The sequence below is a fragment of the Prionailurus bengalensis genome, chromosome A1 (genome assembly GCF_016509475.1).
Source record: "Prionailurus bengalensis isolate Pbe53 chromosome A1, Fcat_Pben_1.1_paternal_pri, whole genome shotgun sequence".
Classification (NCBI taxonomy): domain Eukaryota; kingdom Metazoa; phylum Chordata; class Mammalia; order Carnivora; family Felidae; genus Prionailurus; species Prionailurus bengalensis.
Window position 1 is genome coordinate 9,135,224 of NC_057343.1, and position 26,015 is coordinate 9,161,238.

Genomic DNA, 26,015 nt, shown 5'->3' on the forward strand with positions numbered 1-26,015 from the left:
ATCTTGAGGCATATATATATATATATATATATATATATATATATATTTTTTTTTTTTTTTGCCTTTCAAAAAGTTTGTTACTTAGAAAAAAAATCTTACTTCACAGAATATGTATGTCACAAATGTGTATGTGCTTGACATTAGTGGCCAATGTATGTATTCTGACGGCCAAGTCAAAATGCTTTTTTATTTCTTTCTGATGTAAGATAGAAAAGCAGAACTCTAGAATATTGTCTAAAGTAGGATTTAAAAAGAACTGCCCTAGGGGCGCCTGAGTGGCTCAGTCGGTTAAGCATCCGTCTTTGGCTCAGGCCATGATCTTGCAGCTCATGGGTTCGAGCCCCGCATCCGGCCCTGTGCTGACGGCTCAGAGCCTGGAGCCTGCTTCAGATCCTGTGTCCTCTTCTTTCTCTGCCCCTCTCCTGCTCGTGTTCTCTCTCTCTCTCTCAAAAATAAAATAAACATTAAAAAAAAAAAAAACCAAAATAAAAAAAAACCTGTCCTATGTATTCTCTACTTTTCAATGCTCTTAAGACAAAAACCATTTAAATGCTAACCACGTTTTGAAATGTTAATTTTTCAGTGGTTTCAGTTCAAATCGCTAACAGGTAATATAAAAATTTGCCTTTATATGCTTTATGTCTCAATGTTTGGTAATCTTAGATAATTACTGCTAACTCTGAAGCTGTGTTGGGTATTATGGTAGTTTACAAAGAGTCATTATCATATATCTCAACATATATATCAAATATCACACATAATTGAGATTTGTTTCAAAATAACCCAGGAGCCAGTAGAGCAGGTTTACAGATAAAATATTTCTGACCATGAGTTGAGAACTGTTGAAGCTGGAACATGGATACATAGTGGTTTCATTATATTACTCTCTCCATTTCTGTGTATGTCTGCAATTTTTCATAGAACTTTAAGCATTTGCAAACTGCCACCTAAGCGACTCCCAATATTATAAAGAGTTGAGTCAAACTGTAGGGCAGGTCATCTAGCTTGGGACAAAAAAAAAAAAAAAAAGAGAGAGAGAGAGAAATGAACAGTCAGTGTAAGATTGAAGAGAAAGGCCAAGCAAGGCCAACTGTTTTGTTGCAGTGTGTATCCACAGCACAAGTCCTGGAATAAAGAAACATGGTTACAGACTTCAAAAGAAATACAGCCACCTGCGAATACAAGATTCTGCCAAGTCCATGAATACAAGAGTCCGCCAAGTCCATAAACTACGAAGATGGTTTTAATAGTACTACAAATCTGGGAAAAAACTTAACCCACCTATTATGGAATTAGAAGACCTGATATAATAAAGCAGTTACATTTTCTGTAACTGATTCTGGATAACTACTGGTTACTTTTAATAATAAATTAAAATACTACGGCACTGAAAATTATATAGATTTCTTTTTTTATGAGTCTTCTAAAATAAAATCTGCTCTTACAGACATCATTTTTTTTTAAATAGGGAAAGTTAAAGGAGAAACATATTAGCAATTTAGAGAGAAATGGTTTAGAAAGAATCCAAACCCCTTGGGGCACCTGGGTGGCTCAGTCCTTTAAACATCGGACTTGATTTTCCACTCAGGTCATGATCGCATGGTTTGTGGACTCAAGCTCTGTGTCTGGCTCTGCACTGACAGTGTGGGGTCAGCTTGGGATTCTCTCTCTCTCTCTCTCTCTCTCTCTCTCTCTTTCTCTCTCTCCCCCTCTCTCTGCTCCTCCCCAGCTTGTGCACTTGCACGCACGCGCTCTCTCTCCCCCTTCCTCCCTCCCTCCCTCTCTCAAAATACGTAGTAAACTTTAAAAAACCAAGACTCCAAACCCCTCAAAAGAATTAATGAGCAACATTCATTAATGTCAAAGGCTAATTAAAAGACCTGAGATTCCTTACCCCCCCCCGCCCCCCACAGATTTTTCTAGAGACCACTGCAAGGATGAAATATCAGCCACTTCAGAAATTGTAAGAGATTCTACAAATAAACTCAACAGAATGATTTATGGTGTTTGCATAAGCCTAATAATGTCTCTTACAGCACTTCTAACATACGGCATTTTATTTTTTTCTGGAAAGAAGCTTCTCTAATGAAGACCCTAGTGATAGTGGTATGTTAGTGACTCTGCAGGTCCTTAGAATTTTATAGTAACGTAAAATGAATTCTAGATTTTGGCTACTACCAGATTCCTTGCAACCCTGGAGTTTATTTTGCATTCATGGTTCCTATATTTGAAGTGGTATTAGACATTTTAAAACATTACATTCAAGGGTTTTTCGTCCTTGGGTTACCCTCCACCCTACTTTTGTTCTCCTAATCTCAAGAATCGACTATGGACATTGCTCAAATCAACATGTTAGGTTACGACCATGATATAAACAGCAAACTGCACGTTAAAGATGATAAGGTTGACCCTTTAACTTTGTAAACTTAACTACATGCTAAAGATACTAAAGTAAACCCTTTAGCTTTTTTACTCTTATTTGTAACATGAAGGCCGCCATATTTCTAACATCACCACATGCTTACGTAAAATGAACTGCTTCATTTCTAATATATGTAGTATTTCATAATATAGCACAACTTCCCAGAAATCCAGAGACATTACCTATGTCACATAATAGGCCCTAGAAACAGAAGGTCTGAGTTTGAATCCTAACTCCACCAGATACAAGCAAAGCGCTCAATTTCTCCATGTTTCAGTTTCCATATCTATAAAATGGGAATAGCAATACGTAGCTGATAGCACTTTGGGAAATTTTACTGAACATGTCTGATGCACTTAAAACACTGCCCCCCTGACCACTCAATACATGCTAATCTAAACTGTATTTACATATTGAAAATAACACAAACCAGACAAGAAGGCATACTGACTTAGGCTCCAAAAGGATCTTGTTTTAAAAGACTGAAATCTGAGCAATGTTTCAGTATATCTGATGTTTGTGTGTTTTTTAAATCTGTTATGTGTAGACTACATATCTGAGTTAGTATACTAGATTCATCACAGAGAAAAAAACAATTTCCTCATGACATAGCAAAGCTGTATACATACCAGGATTGAGCTTGTATTTGTTATTTACAGTTGTACTACGTTATTTCATAGGAATCACGGTTCTTGGGTAACTAATCAAATTGCTCAGAAAGTCATTCTGTAAAGTTTATTGGTAGGTCTAACTAACCTTTCAAACAAAGACTGTGCTACTATTCCTCTGCATCTTAAATTTCACCTGGAACTTGAAGACTCTGTCCTTTCCAAAAAAATATGCTGACTTCTTTGGTTGAATTTTCTACCATTTTCCTTATTCATTCATTAATCACTGAATGTATCCTTTATTCATTGAATATGTATCCCACAGATAACAAGGTTTAGTATGCCAACTTACTTGCTTAATATTTCTCTAGTACAAGGGCATATAAAAACGTTGACCAACGTTCTTTAAACTTACTTTTGGTTTATGGTATCGTACTGATGTGGTAAAGAAATACATAATCTGAATTACCTGACTGCACATAAGTTCCCAAAATAGAATCATTAACAAATGTGGCTCTTAAGGAACTTAGATGTAACTAAAAAGTATTTTATAAGTAGTCACCAGGTGACTGCAACTGGTCTTTTTAAAGCCCTCTTTGTTGGACTACTTAAATTAGAAGCAGAAATCGCTCATCTCAGGACTGCTGAGAAACAGTGCTGATGGTATTAATTTTGCTATAATTAACAATACCACCACTAGAATACTCTGCTTGGTTGAACAGATCTGGCAAGCAAAGTAGCGTATAAACTGACAGAGACTAAACTCAGTAAGTCAATGACCTTTACACAAATGTGATTTCTAAAAAGAAAACACAGTGTACAAATTTTGTAAGTTCTACATTTAGGAATTTGTTTTTACCTTATTCGACAGGTGGACAGGGGAGTAAATAAACCATAAATAAAATTCAAAGTATAAGATTCTTTTAAAACTCTTGTGTACTATAAAGATGTATACAGATGTTTTTATCATAGACTATATACGTGTCTCCAAACTAGAAATAGGATAAAGCAAAATATTATTTGAGGGGGTAAAAAAAAAAAAAAAAAAAAGTTGAGTCCTTTGGAGAGATTAGAAAGACTTTAAATAAGCATTTCTGCAAATCTCAAATATAAAAATACTCCAACTCCTCCTCCTTTTGATTCTACTAAAATAAAGTAGTACTCTGATTTAGGTGAATATTTGCTTTGCTTTGACTTTAGGGAAATTACTGAATTAAAATTAGGCACATCCATATTAGACTCTACAGAAAGTCCAGAAAGACTGCATCTTTAAAAAAAAGGTAATGGTACAGATACGATGTGTTAAAAAGAAGCCTACTTCATTCTTTGGACAAAGTCAAAGATTTAAAGGTTTTTGGGGGGTGCCTAGGTGGCTAAGTCGGTTAAGTGTCTGACTTTGGGTCAGGTCATGATCTTACAGTTCGTGGGTTCAAGCCCCACACCGGGCTCTCTGCTGTCAGCACAGAGCCCACTTTGGATTTTCTGTGTCTCTCTCTCTCTCTCCCAATAAAATAAACATTTAAAAATATATAAAGGTTTTTTTCTGAGTTGACGCAAACTGCCTACACTTAAATTTGATCTTTAAGACCTCCCCAAATCACAACAATCCAAAATGAATCATCAACTGTGCACACACACACACACAAAGTCTAGAGAGTTGAGAGCAAAAACATTAATAGTATTTGTACTAAGTTTATATATGGCATTATTTTCTTTCAAATGTTTTCTATTTTACAAGTTTTACAATAATGCTACTGCTTTTCTAATCAGTTACAAAATTAGAATAAAATAATAAAACAACGAAATTCAGATTTGTAAATGCAAATACATAAAATAAACAGATTGTGGCCAAAAAAATGGCAAAATAAGACAAGCCAGATAAATACTTCCCTTTAGAAAACACTGGACAAGTAAATCTAGAGATCACAGAAAGGATAAGTATCATTTCGTTTTACTATGTAAGATAAGTTACATTCACTTATTGCTGAGTGGCAATCTCATTAACCTACTTGATAATGCAGAATTATGATTACCTTTCCTTCTAAACAGTTTATTTAAAAAAAACCAAACAGATGCTGGGGCGCCTGGGTGGCTCAGTCGGTTGAGCGCCCAACTTCGGCTCAGGTCATGATCTCACAGTTCGCGAGTTAGAGCCCCACATCGGGTTCTCTGTTGTCAGCACAGAGCCTGCTTCAGATCCTCTGTCCCCCTCTCGTTCTACCCCTCCCCTGCTCATTCATTCTCTCTCTCTCAAAAAATAAAACATTTAAAAAAAATAATAGGTGCTAAGACTAACAAAACAAGGATGGTCAAATTGAGAAAGTTATTCTTTAGCTAAAACGAATATACGTACTGACTGTTTCAAACAGAAGGAAAATGGTGGGCACCACTCTTCCTGTGTCATTACTCTCTGACGGACCTATTCTCAGACATCTCCCTTTGTACTTATGACTATCTCTCGTGCATTTCCCAGGTAACTATCACTGACATAAGGTATTCAAATCACCTGGTAAACAAGGAAAAGGTTTTACAAATCCAGGGTAGACTGCTCTCCCCTTGTGTCCAACTGCAATGGCCACTTTAATCATTCCAGGAAGGATTCAGCTGTACATGTGGTGGTTCTAATTGAGAAACGAGATTTCAGAAAAGGCCAGTATTGGCATAATTTGAAAATAAAAGTACAATAAGCTTACATCTGCTCTATGCACTACACACAACCTAAGAATGAACCCATCTCTATTTTAGAATAAAGATATTTAGGGGAAATATTTTCCCAGTTTTTTATTTTTCTTGGCTGCCTGTCCTAAGTCCCAAAGGTGTGAAGTAGACAACACTTTAGGAAATGAAAGAGCCATGTGCTTGCTTCCTATGCCAGCTGGGAGTCTGACAGCACCCCTAAGAGGCAAGTTGCCCCAATTTTCAGCAAAACTGTCTTTCTCCGGGCATGGATAATTTAACGAGAAACGACATCTCTTAGTAAACCCGGCATCAAAGCATGAACTGAAGGGTTGTTACTGAAACAACAGCCCTAGTATTAGGTAATAAGGAAAATCACCTGTGCAAGATTAAAAAGAATCAATGACAGAGCAAAAAGAACCATTAACGCCTGTCTAGATAATACAGTAGCAAAGCAAAACATTTGGACACACAGCAAGGGTTGAGAAAAGGTAGATGTGGACACGAAAGTAAGAAACAGTAACGACTTCAAAAAGAGTGGCCATATTGAATCCATCGAAGCCTGGCACTTCAACATGGAAGAATTACGGGGAAAACACTGTTTTGACCCCATTGAAATACTTGACAGTGAGTTAAGATCCACATAGCCTTCACCATATTACCCAAAATGGACTTTAATCCGTCCTTATTCTTCACTTCCTGCCGTGCCTACTATCGCCCAAGACTATTCCTCCTTGAGTTTCTCCATGCGTGGCTTTCACTATAAACAAACTTTAAAAAAATTCCTATAATTCTGCTCTTTTTCTCTCCCATCTCTAAATAGAGGTATTGTACTTTTGGGCTGTCCCCTCTCTCTTGGTGAATTCATGTAATCTCATATTGATACGATTTTTTCTTCAATTGCCTGTGCACAGTTATTTATCAGTTGTCTTCTTTCCTGAAGGCTGATTTCACATTCTTACTGGAGTTAAAAAGAGGTCAAAGATGACTCCCAGGTTCCTACCTATCTTCTCTTTTTTAAGAGGATGCTATAAGCTTGATGACAGGTCTTTTTATGCCACTTAGACTAAAATCCAAAAAGCTTTAAGTAAGGCTGATGACCGTATACATAACGATAGCAGCAAAAAATGAATGCTGACATTGAGAGAACAGAAAAATCACACACACACACACACACACACACACACACACACACACACAGGACCCAAAGCTTAGCAACTTGGGACCATTTGGAAAATAAGCAAAAGAAAAGAGAAAGAGAAAGGAAAAAAAAACCCAAAAAACCCAGAGATCTCTTTAATCCACTGAGAGCATTAACTATGTAAACTATATATGACTGCACTGTCCAATACAGCCCATTAGCCACATATAGCTATTTACATTTAAGTTAATTAAAATAAAATTTTAAAATGTAGTCCCTCAGTCACACTAGCCATTGTGCAAGTGCTCAAAAGCCACGCGCAGCTAGTGGCTACTTACTGGACAGCACAGATAAGAACATTTTGATCAGTTCAGAAAGTTCTACTGGACAGAGCTGCAGTGCTAATTCAACATTCATGAAGTATTCTCTGCATAAGAGGCACAGCGCTAGGTGCAGGAGTAGAGCAAGATGAGGGAGACACGGCTTCTCTCTTGCCTCAAAGAACAGATTCTCTGTCTAGTAGAAGAAGCAGATAGAAATATCTACAAGGACCAGAGTAGAGGAAATAACCTTTATTCCTGCCCAGTCGCCTAGGATTCCAATCCTTTCGCCTGGCTTTTCTGTAGATCTGGCCTTCTTCATCTGGAGTTATGATGGTTCAGCAGGAAATGCTGAGACTCGCCGCTACCTAGAGAGCTCTGGACTCAGAACCAGAGGTGCTTAGTTAGGCCCAAACAGGATTTAAGCCCCATCTCTCTGGACCTGGTGCTTTACACTGTGGCTAACTCTTGCCGGAAAAAAGCAGTCCTGCCCTCTGGCTATCCTCCCCTGGTCCCTCCTAGGAGGCAGCTCTGCCTCAACTGTCACTTGGTCTGGAGCCTCCAGCATGTGATACCTACGGTGCCCGAGTGCCTGACAAAATGACAAGATGCTACCAGTCAGCACTGCAGTTGAGAACAAGTCTCAGGTACCAATGGCACCAGAAGGGGGAGGAACGGTGCGTCCTAAGCAGAGAGAAGATGAAAGACAGAAGCTAACAGTTAACAGAAAGATGTGTGTCAAGCAAGGGGGTCATCAAAACTCAAGCACACGCCACATCCGAGGGGCAGCAGCAAGAGAAGAGAATGGATCAAAACCCGACCGCTAAGAGCCTTAACGCCACCAACTAAGCAGCGTGGCCTGGACTGGCCTTTAAGTGGTGGCCAGCCACTAAGTAGAACGGTCAGATGAGGAGATCTGTGTTTTCAAAAGCAAACCTGGGGAAAGGGTGAAAGGTAGATAGCAGTGGAGAAAGCAGACCAGTATCCGGATGAAGACCTGGCTGAAGGTAGTGGAGATAAGAGGGAATTGACCCGAGGGACATGAGAGAAAACTGATGGGCTCTAACTACTGACAGAATCTATCTGGCACAATGGAATCCAACAAATGTTTGCTGCAAAAAGTTGTGAGGAAGGTAATAATCACTTAGTTCACGCAGAAGGAAAGAAAACAGAAACCGTGAGAAACACAAACATTTAAGGGAAGGGCTGGCGAGCGAAACCGAAAAATAAGAAATCAAATGAGGCAGTATTCGCACAGCCTGGAACGTGATTCCTCAAGATGTCTGGATGGCTTGTTCCCCATCTCCTGGAGATCCATATAAAAATGTCAGTATCTTGGTCAGCTCTTCCCTGAACACAATATTTAAAACCGACCAGCACAAGCATGCTCTCAGCACTCTCAACCTCTTTCCTGCTTTATTTTTCTCTGTAGTACTTACGAACATCTACTATACATTTTAGTTATTTGTTTAATGTCTGTCTTCCCACTACTTAAATGTAAGCTCCACTCGGGGGGGGACGGGGGGGGGCGACTTTGTTTCATTTACCACCGTATACCAGAGACTAAAAAATGCCTGGCATACAGCATATCCTCAACAAATAGTTGTTGATTAACTGAATGAATAATGCAAAGAAATAAAAAGGGCAGGGTTATTATATGAGACTAATAAGTATACACATAAAATGATGTCTACCATGGAAATTTTATAATTATTTTGAGTGCAAAAATCAAAAATCTGTATAACTGATGTCCTTTAGGTATAAAAGATTCAAAATGTTTTATTCAAATGGGTTTTTAATATATAGAGATATTCAAATATATGTAGTTAATTGTAACGTAACCTTTTTATTTAGTCACAAAAGGATGAGATCTTATAGCTTGAAAGTCACAATACTTGACAGCCATACTGAAAATTCACCACTTCAAGTATTTAAGTCCTATTAATACTTTCTCAACTTCCATTACAAATTTCTAATTTCTTTTCTGACATTTTGGCTGTTATTAGGCAAAAAGCTTAAGTTGCAATACCAGAATATTCGTATAATCACAGCAGTTAGTTTTAAACACACGGTGAAGAGGAAATGACGTAAGCGAGGTAAAGAATGGTCAAAAAGTTGGAAAAGTAAAAAACAATCCAAGAACACAAAAAAGCCCACCTAGCCAGTGGCTTCAGGAAAATGACCAGACATCTTAAATCTCACTTTCCTTAGTAATAAAATACAGCCAACACTAGAACCTACCTACCTGACAGGCTTATTCTGAGAGTTTTTTTGGAGGATTAAATCTTTCGAGTAATAAGCTTGGTACAGTTCCTATCACAGCCCTTTATTCCTTTCATCCACAACTATTTATGAAGAACTTACTATACAAAGGGCACCATACTAGGTGCTAGCTATATATATCTATTCTCATAGACTCTACCTGTGGTCTACTGGGAAAGACAGACAAATGAATTACAAGGTGTGACAAGTTCTATGGAGGAAACTAATGAGTCCAGAGGCATATACCAAGAAGGCAAGGAAATTCAACTTTAGATAATGGTCAGGAAGTATCTTCTGAGGACAGAAAAAATAAGGCATTAGCCATATACAGAGGGCATAGAAGTATACTGCTAAGTGTTTTTGGCACAGGTACTGAAATGTGTGAAGACTCAAACTAGCTGTGGAAAAGAGCTTGTGACTTGTTTGAGGAACTGAGAAGAACCCAGTGTAACTGAAGCCTCACAAGTCAAATGACAGAAAATCAGAGGGATAGGCAGGAGCCAGATGATGACTCTGAAGGGCCTTGGGACTGTTATATTATTCTATGCGAATTTATTCTTTAATGGAAAGCTGCGCAAGTTTTCTGTTTTTCAGAGGCAAAGAGAATGCAATTTATGTCTTATAAACATCACTCAAACCATTTTTGGAAAATGTAGTATAGGGTGATGCGAATGGAAGGAGAAGAATTAGCTCCAAGACTAATGCAGGAGAGTCCAGGGGAGAAAGACGGTGCTTGCACTGGAGTGGTAGTATGGAGATAAAGAGCAGTTGACAGATTCCAGAAATATTTGGCAATGGACTGGATTGGGGGGGGGGGGGGGCCGAGGAATCAAAGATGACTCCTAACTTAAGCAACTGCTGGGCTGATGGTGGCATGGGAAGTGACATAGTTAAGTATTTAATTAATTGTAGCTACTCTCAATTACTATTAGAATAAAAGAGAGAGAGAACTGGTGAGTGCATGGCCAAAATGGGAGTGTGGGGGTGGGGAGAGGAGTTTGGTCAAGGTATGAGGGAATAGCAATATCAAACAAAATTTCCCACTGAAAACAACGATAAAAGTGAGATAAAATTAAAAAAACAAAGAAACTCGGCTATTTGAAGGCACAGAGGGAGGAACCAAGACATCCAGGACATTGGGAGCCAAAAGCCCACAAAGAGAAACACCTCGCGATCGCCACTCTTTCCCCTTTGGGTATTTGCCAACTACCAATACACAGCATAAAAGCCAAACACAAAGCACATCCTGGTGTTTGCATCAGTCTCACTGGACTGAGAAGACAAAACTGGAATTCTGTACTACCGAGGTAAGCAGGAATTGAGGATCTCAGATAAAAAGGAATCTCAAAGAATGAGCCCAACATTTGGTTCCATTTTTGCCCTCCAGAAATGTGCTGAATCATAAACATGGACTGAAATGCAGGCAAAACCAGCAAAAAGATGTTGCAAAGAGACTAAAAGGCTAAGCAGGGCTTTCATCAGCAGGTGACCCTTGAACAACACGGGGATTTAGGAGTGCCAATCCCTCTGCAGTCACAAATCCACATATACCTTTTGACACCCCAAAACCTAACAGCCTACTGTTCACCAGAAGCCTTACCAATAAGATAAACAGTCAATTATTGCACATATTTATTTTGTAAGTTATTGGTATTATATATATATTCTTATAATCAAGTATGCTAGAGACAAGAAAATGTCATTACGAAAATCACAAAGAAAATACATTGACAGTATTGTAAAAAAAAAAAGTCCGCATATATGTGGACCTGTGCAGCTCAAACCTGTGTTGTTCAAGGGTTAATTGTACTTACAATTGCCAAGGCTTACCAAAAAGAAACATCTTGGTAAATACTCCAAACTTTCAAGTGAGAGCACGGAAGGGCTACAAACTAGGAGTGAATTTCCTGACAGCCCAGAATTCAGCCTCATGTCATATCAATCACTGATGAATTAAAGTGACCAATGTTTTTCTAACTGCCTGCCAGAGAATATTAAAACCTACCTGTAAAAAGATAACATCATTCAAACCCTCTATAATTTTTCATCATAATGTTAATAAAACATTACCAAGTATCCTAGGAAAAAGGATCAAATGATCAAAAACCAGACAACAGAAACAGGTTCACAGGTAATCTAGGTATTAGAGTCATCGGACAGAAATGGTACACCAATGATGAACGTGCTCAAGAAAATTTATGTACACACTGTGAGAACTTGTAAATTTTAGGCCTGAACATACAGAAACTGAAACTGAGAGTTTAATAATTGGGTGTAAGTGAACAGTGCACAGAGAAGATACGGTAAGTGAACTTGAAATCAGTAAAAAAATATCCAAAATGATAGAGTAGAGTAGGGGTGAGTGGTCAGAAACTATGAAATGACCTAACATATATGTAACCGTAGTCACAGAGGGAAAGGAGAGAACTGAACAGAAACAATAAAGAATACCAGCTAAGAAAATCCCCAAAGTGACAAAAGATAACAAGCCACAGAGTCGAGATGCTCCACAAGCTCTACACAGAATAATTACAATAAAAGTCATATATAAGCACACAATAGTAAAATTGCTGGAAACCAAAGACAAAGATAAAATCTTAAACACTGTCAAAGAAAAACACACTGACTTCAAAGAAGGAACAGTAAAACCAAAAGCTGACTTAACAGAAACAGTGGGAGCCAGAAATTATAAAGTAAGTTGAAAGTGCAGAAAGAAAAGACCCTTTAAAAATGAAGGCAAAACAAATGCACTTTTAAGGCATATGAAGGCAGAGAATTTATTACCAGAAGACCTGCACTGAAAGTAATATTACAGGGAACTCCTTATATATAACAAAGGAAAAAGACCCAGAGGTCAATGCAGTAAAACAGTAAGAAATGAAAACTTCCAAAAAGGGTAAATGTGATGATAAAGTGATGACTAACGGCTATTTTAATAAAAACAGCAACACTATTTTTACTAATTACTACTACCATTACTATTATCTCAACAGCAACAATAATGTCATCTTTGGGGTTTACAATAAAGCAAAGCATGGAATACAGAAATGGGATTCAAATATTGTAAGGCCTTTCCATTTTCCTGGAAGCAGTAAGGAAATAACTTATGATAGACTCAAATAAGTCAAAGATGTATATTGTAATCTTAAGGTTGCCAGTAAGGAGATAATAAAAGAATTTATAACAAAAAAGCTAAGAGGGGAAACATGGGGGGGAAAAGTGTTTAATCAAAAAGAAAGCAAGAAATGAAGAAAGATGTTATAAAAAATAGTACAAATCGAAAACAAATAAAAATGGTCAATTTAAACCCCCAAATTGTGCTAAAGCAGTTAGATTAAATGTGAAACAACACAGATTATCAAGTTTAAGAAAAAAAAAAACAACAACAACTATATGGTATGTGAAGAGATTCATCTTATCTCTAAGGACAAAGAAGCGTTTTTGTTTTGTTTTTTTTTTTTGAAAAGTCCTCTTTTTTTTAAACAATTTTTTTTAATGTTTATTTTTGACAGAGAGAGAGAGAGAGAGAGAGAGAGAGAGAGAGAAAGAGAGAGACAGAGCATGAGTGGGGGAGGGGCAGAGAGAGAGAGGCAGACACAGAATCCGAAGCAGGCTCCGGGCTCTGAGCTGTCATCACAGAGCCCGACGCGGGGCTTGAACTCACAAACCGTGAGATCATGACCTGGGCCAAAGTTGGACGCTCAACCGACTGAGCCATACAGGCGCCCCCAAAGAAGCGTTTTAAAAAAGAGGGAAACAGAAACCAAAAGTATACTACATCCAATACATACATACATACATACATACATGCATAAGCAAGCAAGCTTTAAGGCGAAGATTATTACTAGAGATAATGACAATAAACGGATCAATCCAGGGGTGCCCAGGTGGCTCAGTTAAGCGTCCAACTCTTGATTTCCACTCAGGTCATGATCTCACAGCTGGTGAAATAACCCATGGATCAAATAAGAAACCACAATGGATATTTTAAAATATTTGGATTGAGTGATAAATAAAAACCTATCAGACTTGTGAGACCCAGCTAAAGTTGCTTTTATAGGGAAATTCCATGACTTAAATACATACATTAATATAAGAAGACTGGGGCACCTGGGTGGCTCAGTCGGTTAAGCGTCCGACTTCGACTCAGGTCACAATCTTGCGGTCCGTGAGTTCAAGCCCCGCGTCGGGCTCTGGGCTGATGGCTCGGAGCCTGGAGCCTGCTTCCGATTCTGTGTCTCCCTCTCTCTGACCCTCCCCCGTTCATGCTCTATCTCTCTTTGTCTCAAAAATAAATAAACGTTAAAAAAAAAAAATTTTAAAAAGAAGACTGACAGTTAATGATTTGAGTATCCATCTCAAGAAACTGGAAAAAAGAACAGCAAATTAAATTTTTTTACAAAGCTAGAAGGAGGGGCGCCTGGGTGGCGCAGTCGGTTAAGCGTCCGACTTCAGCCAGGTCACGATCTCGCGGTCCGTGAGTTCGAGCCCCGCGTCAGGCTCTGGGCTGATGGCTCAGAGCCTGGAGCCTGCTTCCGATTCTGTGTCTCCCTCTCTCTCTGCCCCTCCCCCGTTCATGCTCTGTCTCTCTGTCCCCAAAATAAATAAACATTAAAAAAAAAAATTAAAAATAAATAAATAAATAAATAAATAAATAAATAAAAATAAAAAGCTAGAAGGAAAGAAATAAAGGTAAAAGCAGGAATCAATTAGAAAATACTGTTTTAAATCTGAAAATTGGCTCTTTAAAAATTGATGGAGATAAAGAGGAAGCACAAATCACCAGTAAGCAGATTTAAAACGCAGGTATCATTACAGATATTATGAACATCAAATAAATAGATAGATAGATAAAAAGATAGCATGTAAAAATGTAAGCCAAACTGGAAAATTTTGATAAAATGGACAAATCCCTTGAAAAGCAAAACTTGTCAAAATTGACAAAGTAACAGAAAATGTGAATAGTCCTTCATGTATGTATGTAAGAGTCAACAATCCCCATAAGAAAACTCCAGATGGCTTCACCAGTGAATTCTTCCAAACATTTATAGATGAAATAAAATCAATCCTCACAAACTCTACCAAAGAATACAAAAACATTTCCCAGCTCATTTTATGAAGTCATCATAAGCTTGACAACTAAACCTTTACTAGTCAACCTCTTTCATGAACAAAAATGCAAACATTGTAAATGAAATACAATCTAGCATATGAACAGGGTAACGCATAAACAAAAGTTAAAGTTATTGAGTATTCCAAGGATGCTTTAAACTTATAAAAATGTATCCCTCTTCCCCCCAAATTTTAACACATATCTAACACACAGCAACTACATTCCTAAGAGTTTTATCCTAAGAAAATAACCAGGGGTGCGTAGGTGGCTCAGTCCATTAAGCGTCGACTTCAGCTCAGGTCATGATCTCACAGCTCGTGGGTTCGAGCCCTAACAGCTCGGAGTCTGGAGCCTGCTTCAGATTCTGTGTCTCCCTCTCTCTCTGCCCCTCCCCTACTTGTGCTTGTGCTCTTTCTCAAAAACAAACATTTTTAAAAACGAAATAAAATAATCAGACGAGGTACAGAGATATGTTTTAAAATATGCATTAGATCATTGTTTATAATAGCTTTTAAATGCCCATAGGTATGAAATTAGCTAAACAATTTATGTACATCAGAATCAGTTCAAAATTATAATATGGTTCTACACTTCTTTGTATGCATAGCTCTTTATGACATATGACTAAGTGAAAAAAGCAGCATACAAAAGCAGGAATATTTCTAAGGCAAAAACGCTAATTTTATGTGAAAGTAAGGAAAATTGAACATGTATCATGAGAACACTTTTTCTAAACATAATGAATTACCATCTTAATTTAAGTTCATAAACAAAAGATTTAACGCCTCAGACAATTTTCAACAGCAGGAAGAACAGTTTCTTCTCAGAATCTAGTCATAGAAAATTGCCCACATATATATTTTATACAGACCACAAAAAATGCTCCTGGATTTGAACCAATCAATAGAAAACCTGCAACACAGGGGCGCCTGGGTGGCTCAGTCGGTTAAGCGGCCGACTTCGGCTCAGGTCATGATCTCACAGTCAGTGAGTTCAAGCCCCGCGTCGGGCTCTGTGCTGACAGCTCAGAGCCTGGAGCCTGTTTCAGATTCTGTGTCTCCCTCTCTCTGACCCTCCCCCGTTCATGCTCTCTCTCTGTCTCAAAAATAAATAAACGTTTAAAAAAAAAAAAAATGAAAAAAAAAAAAAAAAGAAAACCTGCAACACAAAAGTATCTACAGTACAAAGACAAAACCAAAATACTCTGAAAGCACTGAATCCATTAAAAATCTGCGTTAGATACATAAAGCAATAATAGTTTCTATATTCAAAGTGGTGAGTTTATAGGAAAAAATTCTACTGTATAATCTGTATATTCTCAAAGCTCCAACTTGTTGGAGACTCAAAGCTCCAACAAGTTTAAAGAAAACTCCCTTTAATTCTAGCAACTAATAAAAGAATCCACGCTCATTACAATCATTCCAACCCAGAGGTTATACGGTATTTTGCCAAGATCTATAAAACAGGTGTCAGCTCTACCTTACCACGCTATCTCAGACCAACCAGCAGTGAACGCCAGCAGTGAGGTGTTGGTAAGGAATCTAAGGTATTCTGCTTTGGAGAATGTGCTTGAGGGATTTAGCAGGTACAGGAGGGGGAAAGGGCTTACTTAGCTCACTTATCACTGTTACCATCAGACCCAAATTCCTATCCCAGTCTACTTTTTACCGGCTCTACGACCTCCTTACCCTCTCTAAACCTCGACTGTGAGAAAGTAAAAAGCAGCTCTGCTGATAATCACCCTGTGATGTCTGGACAAGACACAGCAAGGCCAAGAGAAGACCAATAGGCAACAAAACTTCTCCCACGGCCACACCACAGTTCCAAAATGACTAACATCTGCCCCAGCCCCTTTATTTCTCCTGCCTCCTAAACAAAGACAGCTGAGAGATCACTGAGAGATTACTAACCCACCTGCACTTCGTGGCTGAGGGTATACAATCCAGAGCTAGTCTGTACTTCCCCCGGCTCCTCATTAGAATCATGCAACACGACCCAAACCCTACCCCAAACCTCTCCCATTTCCTGTCACTGAGGCTTGGCATGGTTCCTCGGGCAGGCGCCCTTCCTTGCTGCAGCACGTCATTAACCTAATTTGTTTCACTCCAGATGCATTCCTGGTGGTCTTACCCTGGTAGGCAGTAGCAGCTTCTTTCCCTATAAACCAACTCTATTTACCCAGGGTCACTTAAAGGAAATGTTATCATGTAACACGATATATAAAATGCCAAGCAGCTGCCTGGTGTAGCGAGCACACAGCAAAGACTACCTACTCCTTGCTCTCGGCTCAAAATAAAGCTGTACGTGTAATTTTATTGTTTTAATCATGTACCTTTCACTATCAAGAATCTACATCTCTGCAAAACACAGTTAAGATCAGAAAATGAGCCCCTCAAGTGAACAGAACTCTAAGCAACCAGAATAGACATGATCAAGTCCATGAAATAAAGATCATGCACTTTGCTATAGGGCAACTCCTGAAAATCCTACTTGGACACCATTTGATATTTTTAACATACTTTAATAAACTTTGAAAATCTGTCTTCCACATCCATAGCAAATAACAATCAGCAACTGTAAATGGTCAGAAGAGAGAGAGAGGTAAGCATACTGACCAAAGAAAAATATAACTGCTCAACAAGGCAGGGGACAAAAAAACTATAAATATCAAACACAGTAACTCAAAAAGCTCAGAAATCTGCAGTCATCTTATGCAATGGTTCTAAATTCTTTTGACTGAACATCCCAGCTCTAAAATGCTTGCGCATATACCTCCAATATATGTATCTTCATTTACAAATCATATTTTATGTGCATTATAAAACAAATACCAAAACAAATTAAAAGATTAAAATATTGTTTTCAATTTTAACTATTAACCATGTTAAATATTAATTTGTTTTAATCTTGCAATCACTAAAAATGCTATTACTTTAACATTTTAAGTGACAGCACTGTTAACATGCCTTTTTAAAAGTCTTGCTTTCCTGGGGCCTGGGTGGCTCAGTCAGTTAAGCGTCCAACTTTGGCTCAGATCCCCGCATCGGGCTCAGTGCTGAGAGTCTGGAGCCTACTTTGCATTCTGTGTCTCCCTCTCTCTCTGCCCCTCCCCTACTCACACTCGGTCTCTCTCTGTCTCAAAAATAAATAAGCATTAAAAAAAATTTTTTTTGAAATCTTGCCTTCTCAATTTGTAAAGTTCAATGTATTTTGACGATTTAAGAACTGTTATAAATCAGGGGCGCCTTGGTTAAGAGTCTGGCTCTTGATTTCGGCTCAGATCATGATCTCGGCTCAGATCATGATCTCAGGGTTCATGGGATCAGGCCCTGCATTGGGCTCTGCACTGACAGCATGGAGCTTGCTTGGGATTCTATCTCCCTCTCTCTCTGCCCATTCCCCACTTGCTCTCCATATCTCTATGAAAATAAATAAAAACAAACTTTAAAAAAAGCACTGCTATAAATCCTAACTGAAAAACTTAGTTCACAAAGATGCATAGATCTTTATGGAAAAATAGGTCACTTACTGGTTTACTAAACTGTATCACTTTTCTATCACCAAATATGCACAAGTTGGTTGTTGTTGTTTTAATTTTACAGAGAAAGAGAGCATGTACGCAGCAAGTGGGGTGTTGGGGGGGGAGGGGGAGGCGCAGGATGACAGAGGGAGAGAGAAAATCCCAAGCAGGCCCCACGCGCAGAGCCCCTCACAGGGCTTGATCCCAGGACCCTGGGGTCATGGCCTGAACCGAAATCAAGAGCTGAACACTCAACTGACTGAGCCACCCAGGCACCCCCGCACAAGTTTTTATTAAAAGTCAGTTACTGGGGGCACCTGGGTGGCTTAGTGGGTTAAGCATCCAGCTCCTGGTTTTGGTTCAGGTCATGATGTCACTAAGGGGCACTAAGGAATCTACTCCTGAAATCATTGTTGCACTACATGCTAATTTGGATGTAAATTTTAAAAAATAAAAAAATTAAAATTAAAACAAACAAACAAAAAGGTCACGATATCACTATTCGTGAGTTTGAGCCTGACATCAGGATCTGTGCTGACAGCGTGGAGTCTGCTTGAGATTCTCTCTGTCCCTCTCTCTGCCCCTCCCCTGCTCACTTTCTCTCTCAAAACAAACTCAAAGAAGTAAAAAAGGAAAAGAAAAATTTAAAGTCAGTTACCAGATGTCAATGTTATGAACATTTTCTTTTTCCTGACGTCAGATATTTTTGCAAGCTGAGTAAAACGTGTTGCTTTTTAGGTTCTAACAAATGGGTCCAAAGTCCACCGAAACTCTCTGTAAGATTTTTCAACAGACTGGAAATGTCTAACCATGTTTTCAAAACGCTCTCTCCATAACATTAGTTTCTTGTGAAAAGCAGATACTTTCTCACTTAATGATTAAAATGTCAATCTTGCCTTGTAGAGACAACTTACTGTTTGTTTTCTCAAAAATATCTGCTAGGTAGCATAATACTGATAGCTTCTTATCACCATGGAAAAAATCAGCATCTATAATAAAATGTGTAATTCAGGTTTAAGTTCTACAACTCCTTTTTTTTTTTTTTTTTTTTTTGCAACCCTTTTAAATACTTGGGACAGTGAGCCTCTGCTCCCCATCTCAATTCAAAGTCATAGTCTTTTAAAAGGCATTGTTTAAAGTAACTATGTAACATACCACAGAAACACCACAAAACTTTTGAGAGAACTCATGCTGTTGGCTTCTACATTACACAACTCCCATAAGTTCCCGCAGCAAACCACACTCATTGTAACCATCTGAATGTGGGCCTAGAAAAGCCTCAGAGACAATCCATGTATTAATACAAAACCTCAATGCCTCCCCCTTTTTGGAGCATAAAATTAACCAATACAAATTCTAATATTATTATTCTCACATCTCAACTGACTTGCCTCATGTCACTTTGTAAATTACTGACACAGCGAAGGGGCATAAAGCTTCACAATCTATATTAGGTGTTCAGGGTGTGAAATTGTAGCTTATAGAATAATGATACGTTACACACAGAAGCATTCAACAAGGAAGGCTCATTGAACCCAATCGATATTATTCAAATGATGACTCTAGATCACCAAAAATAAGTTAAATTATGTGTAGTGTATTATGCTTAAGTAAACAGGACAGTAATCCAACTCGTTAGATTGAACTATTTCCAAAAGAGCCTTCATGTACTCAGAAAATTTACTGATTTAGAATGACTTACTCCCCAGTGTTTCCAGTTACCATATATTCTACAATCACTTTCAATTTCTTCTCCCAGAATGAGTGGAATTCTTAAAGAACATATTTAAGAAGCATACATTTCGCTCTCCTAAAATACTTTCACTGTTCCTTACTATGAAAACTAGAGCCATTATTAGGCAACCACTAATTTAAAATCATTTCAAGCCTTAATATTAAAAATACATTTTTCATATTCAAAGTAGTAAGAGACGACATCCTACACTTCATATTTAACAGCACAATTAGCAGTGGTATGGAACAATATTTACTTTTTCTATAAGTAACAAAGAAAATAATGCTCCATGAGTCAAGAAAATTCACTCATTTGTTCTTAAATATCTATTCTGTTTCAAAAATCAGAAATAAGACATATCTATATAATTGCCATCGTAGAAGACGACTCGCAAACGCACTGACACAAGAGGTTTCACACTTGAGGGCTAGAAATGAACTAAAAGCCATTTTCACAGGAGAGGAACATGAGCCGGAGGAGGATTCAGAGCTAGAAAGGAAAAGGCATTCAAAGCTGAGGTAAATTGTCTTTTGTTTTCTTAACAGTAAGTGTCTCATCCAGAACACCGAATGCAAGACACATTCGAGGCAAACCATTTTAGAAGAACATTCCACTGGAGATACATTCTTCAAGCTGTTCCTCAGGTCACATACTTCTATATATAAACGTACTTATCTATCCACCCTTTAGCTTCATAAAACCTCTCCACTTAGTACTTGAAAGGAGACTTCCAGCAAGAGAAAGAAAAATGAAAAGGAGCTGTAGGTAAGGAGAACATGTGAGGTACTACATCCTCTTTTTCCGAAGTTAAAAATGTTCTGTTCCCTGGGCCTTTTTCTAGCATGACATCTTCCCCTGGTAGACTCTACGTCGGTCATTGTACTTCAACTTGGAAAAGTGAGAGAAGTTCACTTTGAAAGCAAATTCATTTTGGTAATTTCCTGTCCACCAGAGGGCTCCCACATTTCTCCACAAATGGAAGAGATGCGTTACAATAAAAATAGTCCTTAAGCACTGAAAAAACTCAAATTATCATGATCTTATTTAACCTCAGACTAAAAGTTGTTCTATCTGTTACAATTTCCACATGAACAGCTTAAAAAGATAGAGCTTTTCTCCAAGAGTTTCATCACCGAAAAATGTTTCAAATACCAAAATTGCTTTGCTGTTATCCTCACACGGCCAATTTCTTTCTTAAGTAGGGCTTTCAATTTTGTAGATATCATAAAATATAATTTTAGTCCAAAGCTCTTAAATAGCAGCTCAAATGTTTTATATAATACTTTCATAAATACAGTAATTTATTTCTTGATAGCTTTCCCAGTCCAGAAAACAAAATCATCACCTTATCTACCCAGCCTTAGGCCTTACTATTAACAGAAAGAGTAAATATCCTCTTTCAGAAAAACCTAAACTCATTAACATAATCCATCCTACAATTATTAACAATGAATACTGCCCCATCATGAATTATGATTTGGGCTGGGAAAACAAACATAAAGGAAATGAATCATTTAAACACAATGCATTACAATGATATTCTGTTCAGATATTTTTAGACTTTTTTTCACAAATAAGTTATTACACTAGAATGTTAGTAAATCTCTTAGGTCAAACCCAATCACTCTTAGCAAAAGAAAAACCAGTATTTTATGTAAATACACTTATTTATAGATCACATTTACAGAATGTTAATTGCTAAAGTACCAACTGTAAATTTTACAAATCCATTCACTAGGGGTGCCACTCCCCCTCCAAAAAAGATGGATTTGCTAAATTCGGATTATAAAAAAAGAGACTCCTTATGGTAAACACAAAAATTTATTGAATGTTTCGAAAGAAATTTGAAATGTGAGTTATATTTATAAAACAAAAAACGATGCTAAAAAACCTATTTTAAAGTCAGTCACAATCGTTGTCATATAAAGACTTTATCAAAAACATCAATTGATTTAGCAATTACTGTAGTTCAAGAATGAATTATCTTTAATGAAAACATGATAGAGGTTATAATTTCACTGCCCCACCTCATCTCCCAACTACGAATTCTCCTTTACGACAGACAAGCATCATTAACATGTAAAAGCGTAACATTTGTTTCTACACGGCACATACTAGCTGTCACCACTTAGAAACTCGAAAATTTTACTGCACCTAGCAAAAATGTATGTATTCGTACGTATCCTGATCAGTTGGGAGTTTATGCTGCCAAAAAAAAGGTCAGACTGTGGAAAGCGGTGGGGGAGGGTAGGATTCGAAGTGGTAAAACTGTTCTGAAAGTAAACGCAAACTATCAGTTATTGATACGAAGAGTTTAACAAATACAAAACATTGTAATCAACAACCTCTAACCAGTATTTGTCATGTTACGTTTCAAAAAGCTGAGAATTCTAGGCACGTACCTAATGAAGGCACTTTTTAAGCAAAAATGCAATGTTAAGGAAGTAACAGCAAATGAAGGTTTAAGAGGTTGTGACATAGGAAAAAAGCCTCAAGACTTCCAACAAGTTGAGCAACTTCAAAACTAGACATGAAAAATACTCAGAACAATCTAATCTGAGGTGTAGATTAGGCACACTCTGAAACAGCATCATCAGGGCATTATATGTTTATTACATAATACTGCTTTGCCCTTGCCTATCACCTTTAATCAAGGGATCTCAAAGCACCACCGAATCAAGGCCTTAAAATACAGTCTAAAACAGAAATAGTTACATTTTATAACTGCACCTATTAGTAAAACCTTGCCACTAGTTCCCGTCCCCCTGATCCGAGCATTAGCTTCCGAACCTTCTCTCTCTCTGACTTGGAAACCGTATTCCCCAAATCATTTCAATTTGAAACTGATGCTACGCACATTCCGCTTGTCTTCAGCACTGGGCCTAAAGAAAGTAGTGGCACTGTTTTAATGACACAAATCTATTTCATTACAATTTCTGTGGCAGAATGAACAGTACTTAGAGTGGACATACCTTGCACTGATATAAAATGGAGGCTTTAGAGAACCAATCTTTGCTGGGGGTGATGAGCCCAAAAACCACTCAACTAACAGGGCAAATAGCACTTTCCAGCTCAGTCCAGAGACCTATCTAGGCAACTTCGAGAGTGGAGTGGAGGAAACCATATCCAGCTACCATTAATGGGGCAGGCAGGAGACCATTCTGGGGTGTGCACACCAGGAGGGAAAGGAAAACTAAAGGGACGATGCACGAGTTTTAAGACTCAGGAAAGAGAGTGTAAGTTGCTGTGTGCCCACACAAGAGACAGAACATTGTGGTTCCTATACATTAAAATAGCGCGTTAAATGGCAAATCAAACGTAAGCAAAATGGCTTTAAACAAAGGTCAAAGATGCCATTTACAGCCATTTAGGTGGGTGGTTTTTTTGAGTCTGTAAATGAGCTTCGATCCTATAGAAACATCTGACATTTTAAAATTTAACCAGCAAAGTTCAATTTTGTTTTTCACTGGAATACACAAATCCACTCAAATGTTAATGTTATGTTAACTTCAATTCTTTCATAAACAAGCTCATTCATCTTCCTGTTAATTGCATTATGTTCGCCCCTAAGACGGCGAAGTGTAATTTCAGTTCGCACAAACCCACCCCCTCCCAGCACTGTAAGCCTGCACGGTTACTGTTAGCCAACACACTCACAGTATTAACAAACGTGAACCTTTAGAAACACAAAGAAAAGCATCAATAAGCAAGAGGACTTTTTGTTTCAAGTTCTCAAAATTCAAGGATCAAGGCTCAATAATTTGTTTTATTAGCTTTGAAAAGTCCAATGATGTAATGCGAGTAAATATTTGCTACTGAAAGTCCTGAAAATCCGTAAGAAGCACCAATATGCGGTCAGTCTAGATCTGTAAAAATTCCAAAACATCTTAACATTTCTGTTGCCGTACTTGTTCACCCAGACAATACTGAAAAGCTCCCAGCGAATTCTAGTAGACTTTTTCTTGCAGACCTACACGTCCCTGCGCTTGAAAACATCAAGTTTGTATCTACTGCATTAATGATCCCGTCCGTGTCATCGAACAAGATTCCCGTTTTCCTGTCTACCTCTGTATCTAGTAAGGACGCCCGTCCTCAGCTCTGCCCACTGTCACTGACGTTTTCAGAAGCTCTAAGATCAAGTGTTCAAAGGCTTCTAACAGACAGGGGGGAGATTTTCTCCACTTCAAGCTACACTGCCACATCTTCCCTACTTCTCCGTCGTCTTAAATGATTCAGAAAACACAACCAAATGAGAAAAGCCGTATTAAAAGCGGTTACTTCCTAAGACGGGGACACCGTGAACCTCCAACTTCTCCAAATCTCCCAGCACCGTGGCGTTTCAACAGTCCCCCGCAGACCTTCACCCCACGCCTGCATCCTTTCTGATTAAATAAGATTGGAAACCGCAATTAAATCAGTGTCGTAACTTAGCCTTCACTTACCATATCCGCCGGGACATTACTGGACATCTTGCCGTTTGATATACACCCAGATGTTTACCGGGGGGGGGAGGGGGGGGAGAATTAATTACAACAAACAAAAAAGAGCAGAAGTCTTCAAGCTACAGCAATCAACCTTAACGATCTCGATCGGTTCGTGATGTGCTTTCCAAAAAATAAGTTATTTCGGAGTCACAGTGCCGGCCTGGCCGAGGTTCCGAGCGAAGAGGAACAATCCCCAGGAACTGGGTGGCCGGAGCCGGAGGGAACTCCCGGGCGGACAGCAGCAGCCCCCGCCGCCGTCGTCGTCGTCGTCGTCGTCGTCGTCAGCAGCAGCAGCAGCAGCTCCAGGACCGGCCGCGCCAGGTAGACCGAGCCGAGTGACACACGGACATGGAGCGGGGTGGGAGGGGGTTAAATCCGCCTTCCTCCTTTCCCAGCCCGGCGGTGATTCACACTTGCTCCCGAGTCAAGTCCTCATTAAGCAGGAGGAAAATGCCCCGGCGTGGATGTACGCAGATAACTATGTGGCTACACATGGACGCGGGAGCAGTGAGTGGCGGCCGCGCAGGAACCGGCGCCGGCGGTCGGCTCGGGGAAACGGCTCAACTCGCGCTGCCGGGGCTGAGAGCCGGGCCGCGGAAACCCGCGCTCAAGGGCATTTAACTAGTTGGGGGCCGAAGCGAAAGCCCGCGGCGGCGAGCGCGGGGAGGGAGGTGCGGGCGCGGGGAGCTCGGGCCGGGCGGGAGACCCCACGGCCCCTCGGGGCTCAGGCCGCGGGCGCCTCCGGGCAGCGGCGGGTCTCGGGGCGCATCGTCTCCGGCTTCTCGGCGCTCCTCTCCTGCCTCCGCCACCCCCCGTCGCCGCCTTCCCCTCCCCTCCGACGCCGACTTCGGCTGGTCCCCGGAAGAGGCCGGGTCCTCCCTCTCCTCAGCCCGGGAATGGTTTCCTCTCGGAGCTTTGTCTCTCCTCCTCCACCTCCTCCACTTTTCAGTCTCAAACGCCGCAGCCGCCTCCTGTCATCGCCTCTCAAGCCAACATGGCGGCGGCGGCGGCAGCCGCCTGAGCGCAAGTCGGGGACACGGGGAGAGCACGGCCCCTCCTCGCAGCCGCCGCCACCGCCCCCGCCTTCCTTTCTTCCCCGCCCCCCCCTCCCTCCCACCGCTCCGCGGACACCCCGTGCGTCACTACGGAGACCACCCTCGAGCATCATGGGAAATGTAGTCTACGCCGGCGGGCGGTGCGGGGGGGGGGGGGCGGCCTAAGGCGGCCTCTCGGGACTCCGAAGCCACGCCCCTCCTAGCAACAGTTGCTAGGAAAGGAAAGCTCGCTTTAGCTCAGCTGCCCTCTAGGAGTTAGGTGATACCTGCTACCAGGAGTGCTGTGAGCGTGCGAATTATTTGGAGAAAATAATTCTGCACAGAGAAATCCCCTCAAGCACAATAGACGCACAGACTAAAAATACGGTTTACCTCCAAGAAGAATCATTCATTTTAATGACAGCGCGCTCTCCACATCCTGCAATCTCAAAGCATTTTGTAGAGTGAATTCATCTAGGTCTTTTCAGCATTGCATTTGGAAGATCAGAAGCAATCATTGATTTCCAATAAGGTCGTAGAAGTTCAACAGGAACAAGGATCTCATTAAGCGGGGAGAATGTTTGAACATGTGTTTCTTGAAGACCTAGGGCCATAAAGCTACAATCCAGTTAATTGAAATTACCAAAACCTGTATGAGGTACAATAGTATATCACGCCAAATGTATATCAATAGGAAATA

General features: G+C 39.6%; 1 protein-coding gene across 1 annotated transcript in view; it reads right to left on the minus strand.

Moving 5' to 3' along the window:
* Nucleotides 1-25,383, minus strand: part of UBL3 (ubiquitin like 3) — a 68,394-nt gene extending 43,011 nt beyond the window's left edge. The window contains exon 1 of the mRNA XM_043576070.1: nucleotides 24,240-25,383. Coding sequence (XP_043432005.1) covers nucleotides 24,240-24,266 — 27 coding nt within the window. The 5' untranslated portion in view covers nucleotides 24,267-25,383. The remainder of the gene's footprint in view (nucleotides 1-24,239) is intronic.
* Nucleotides 25,384-26,015: the final 632 nt, after the last annotated feature.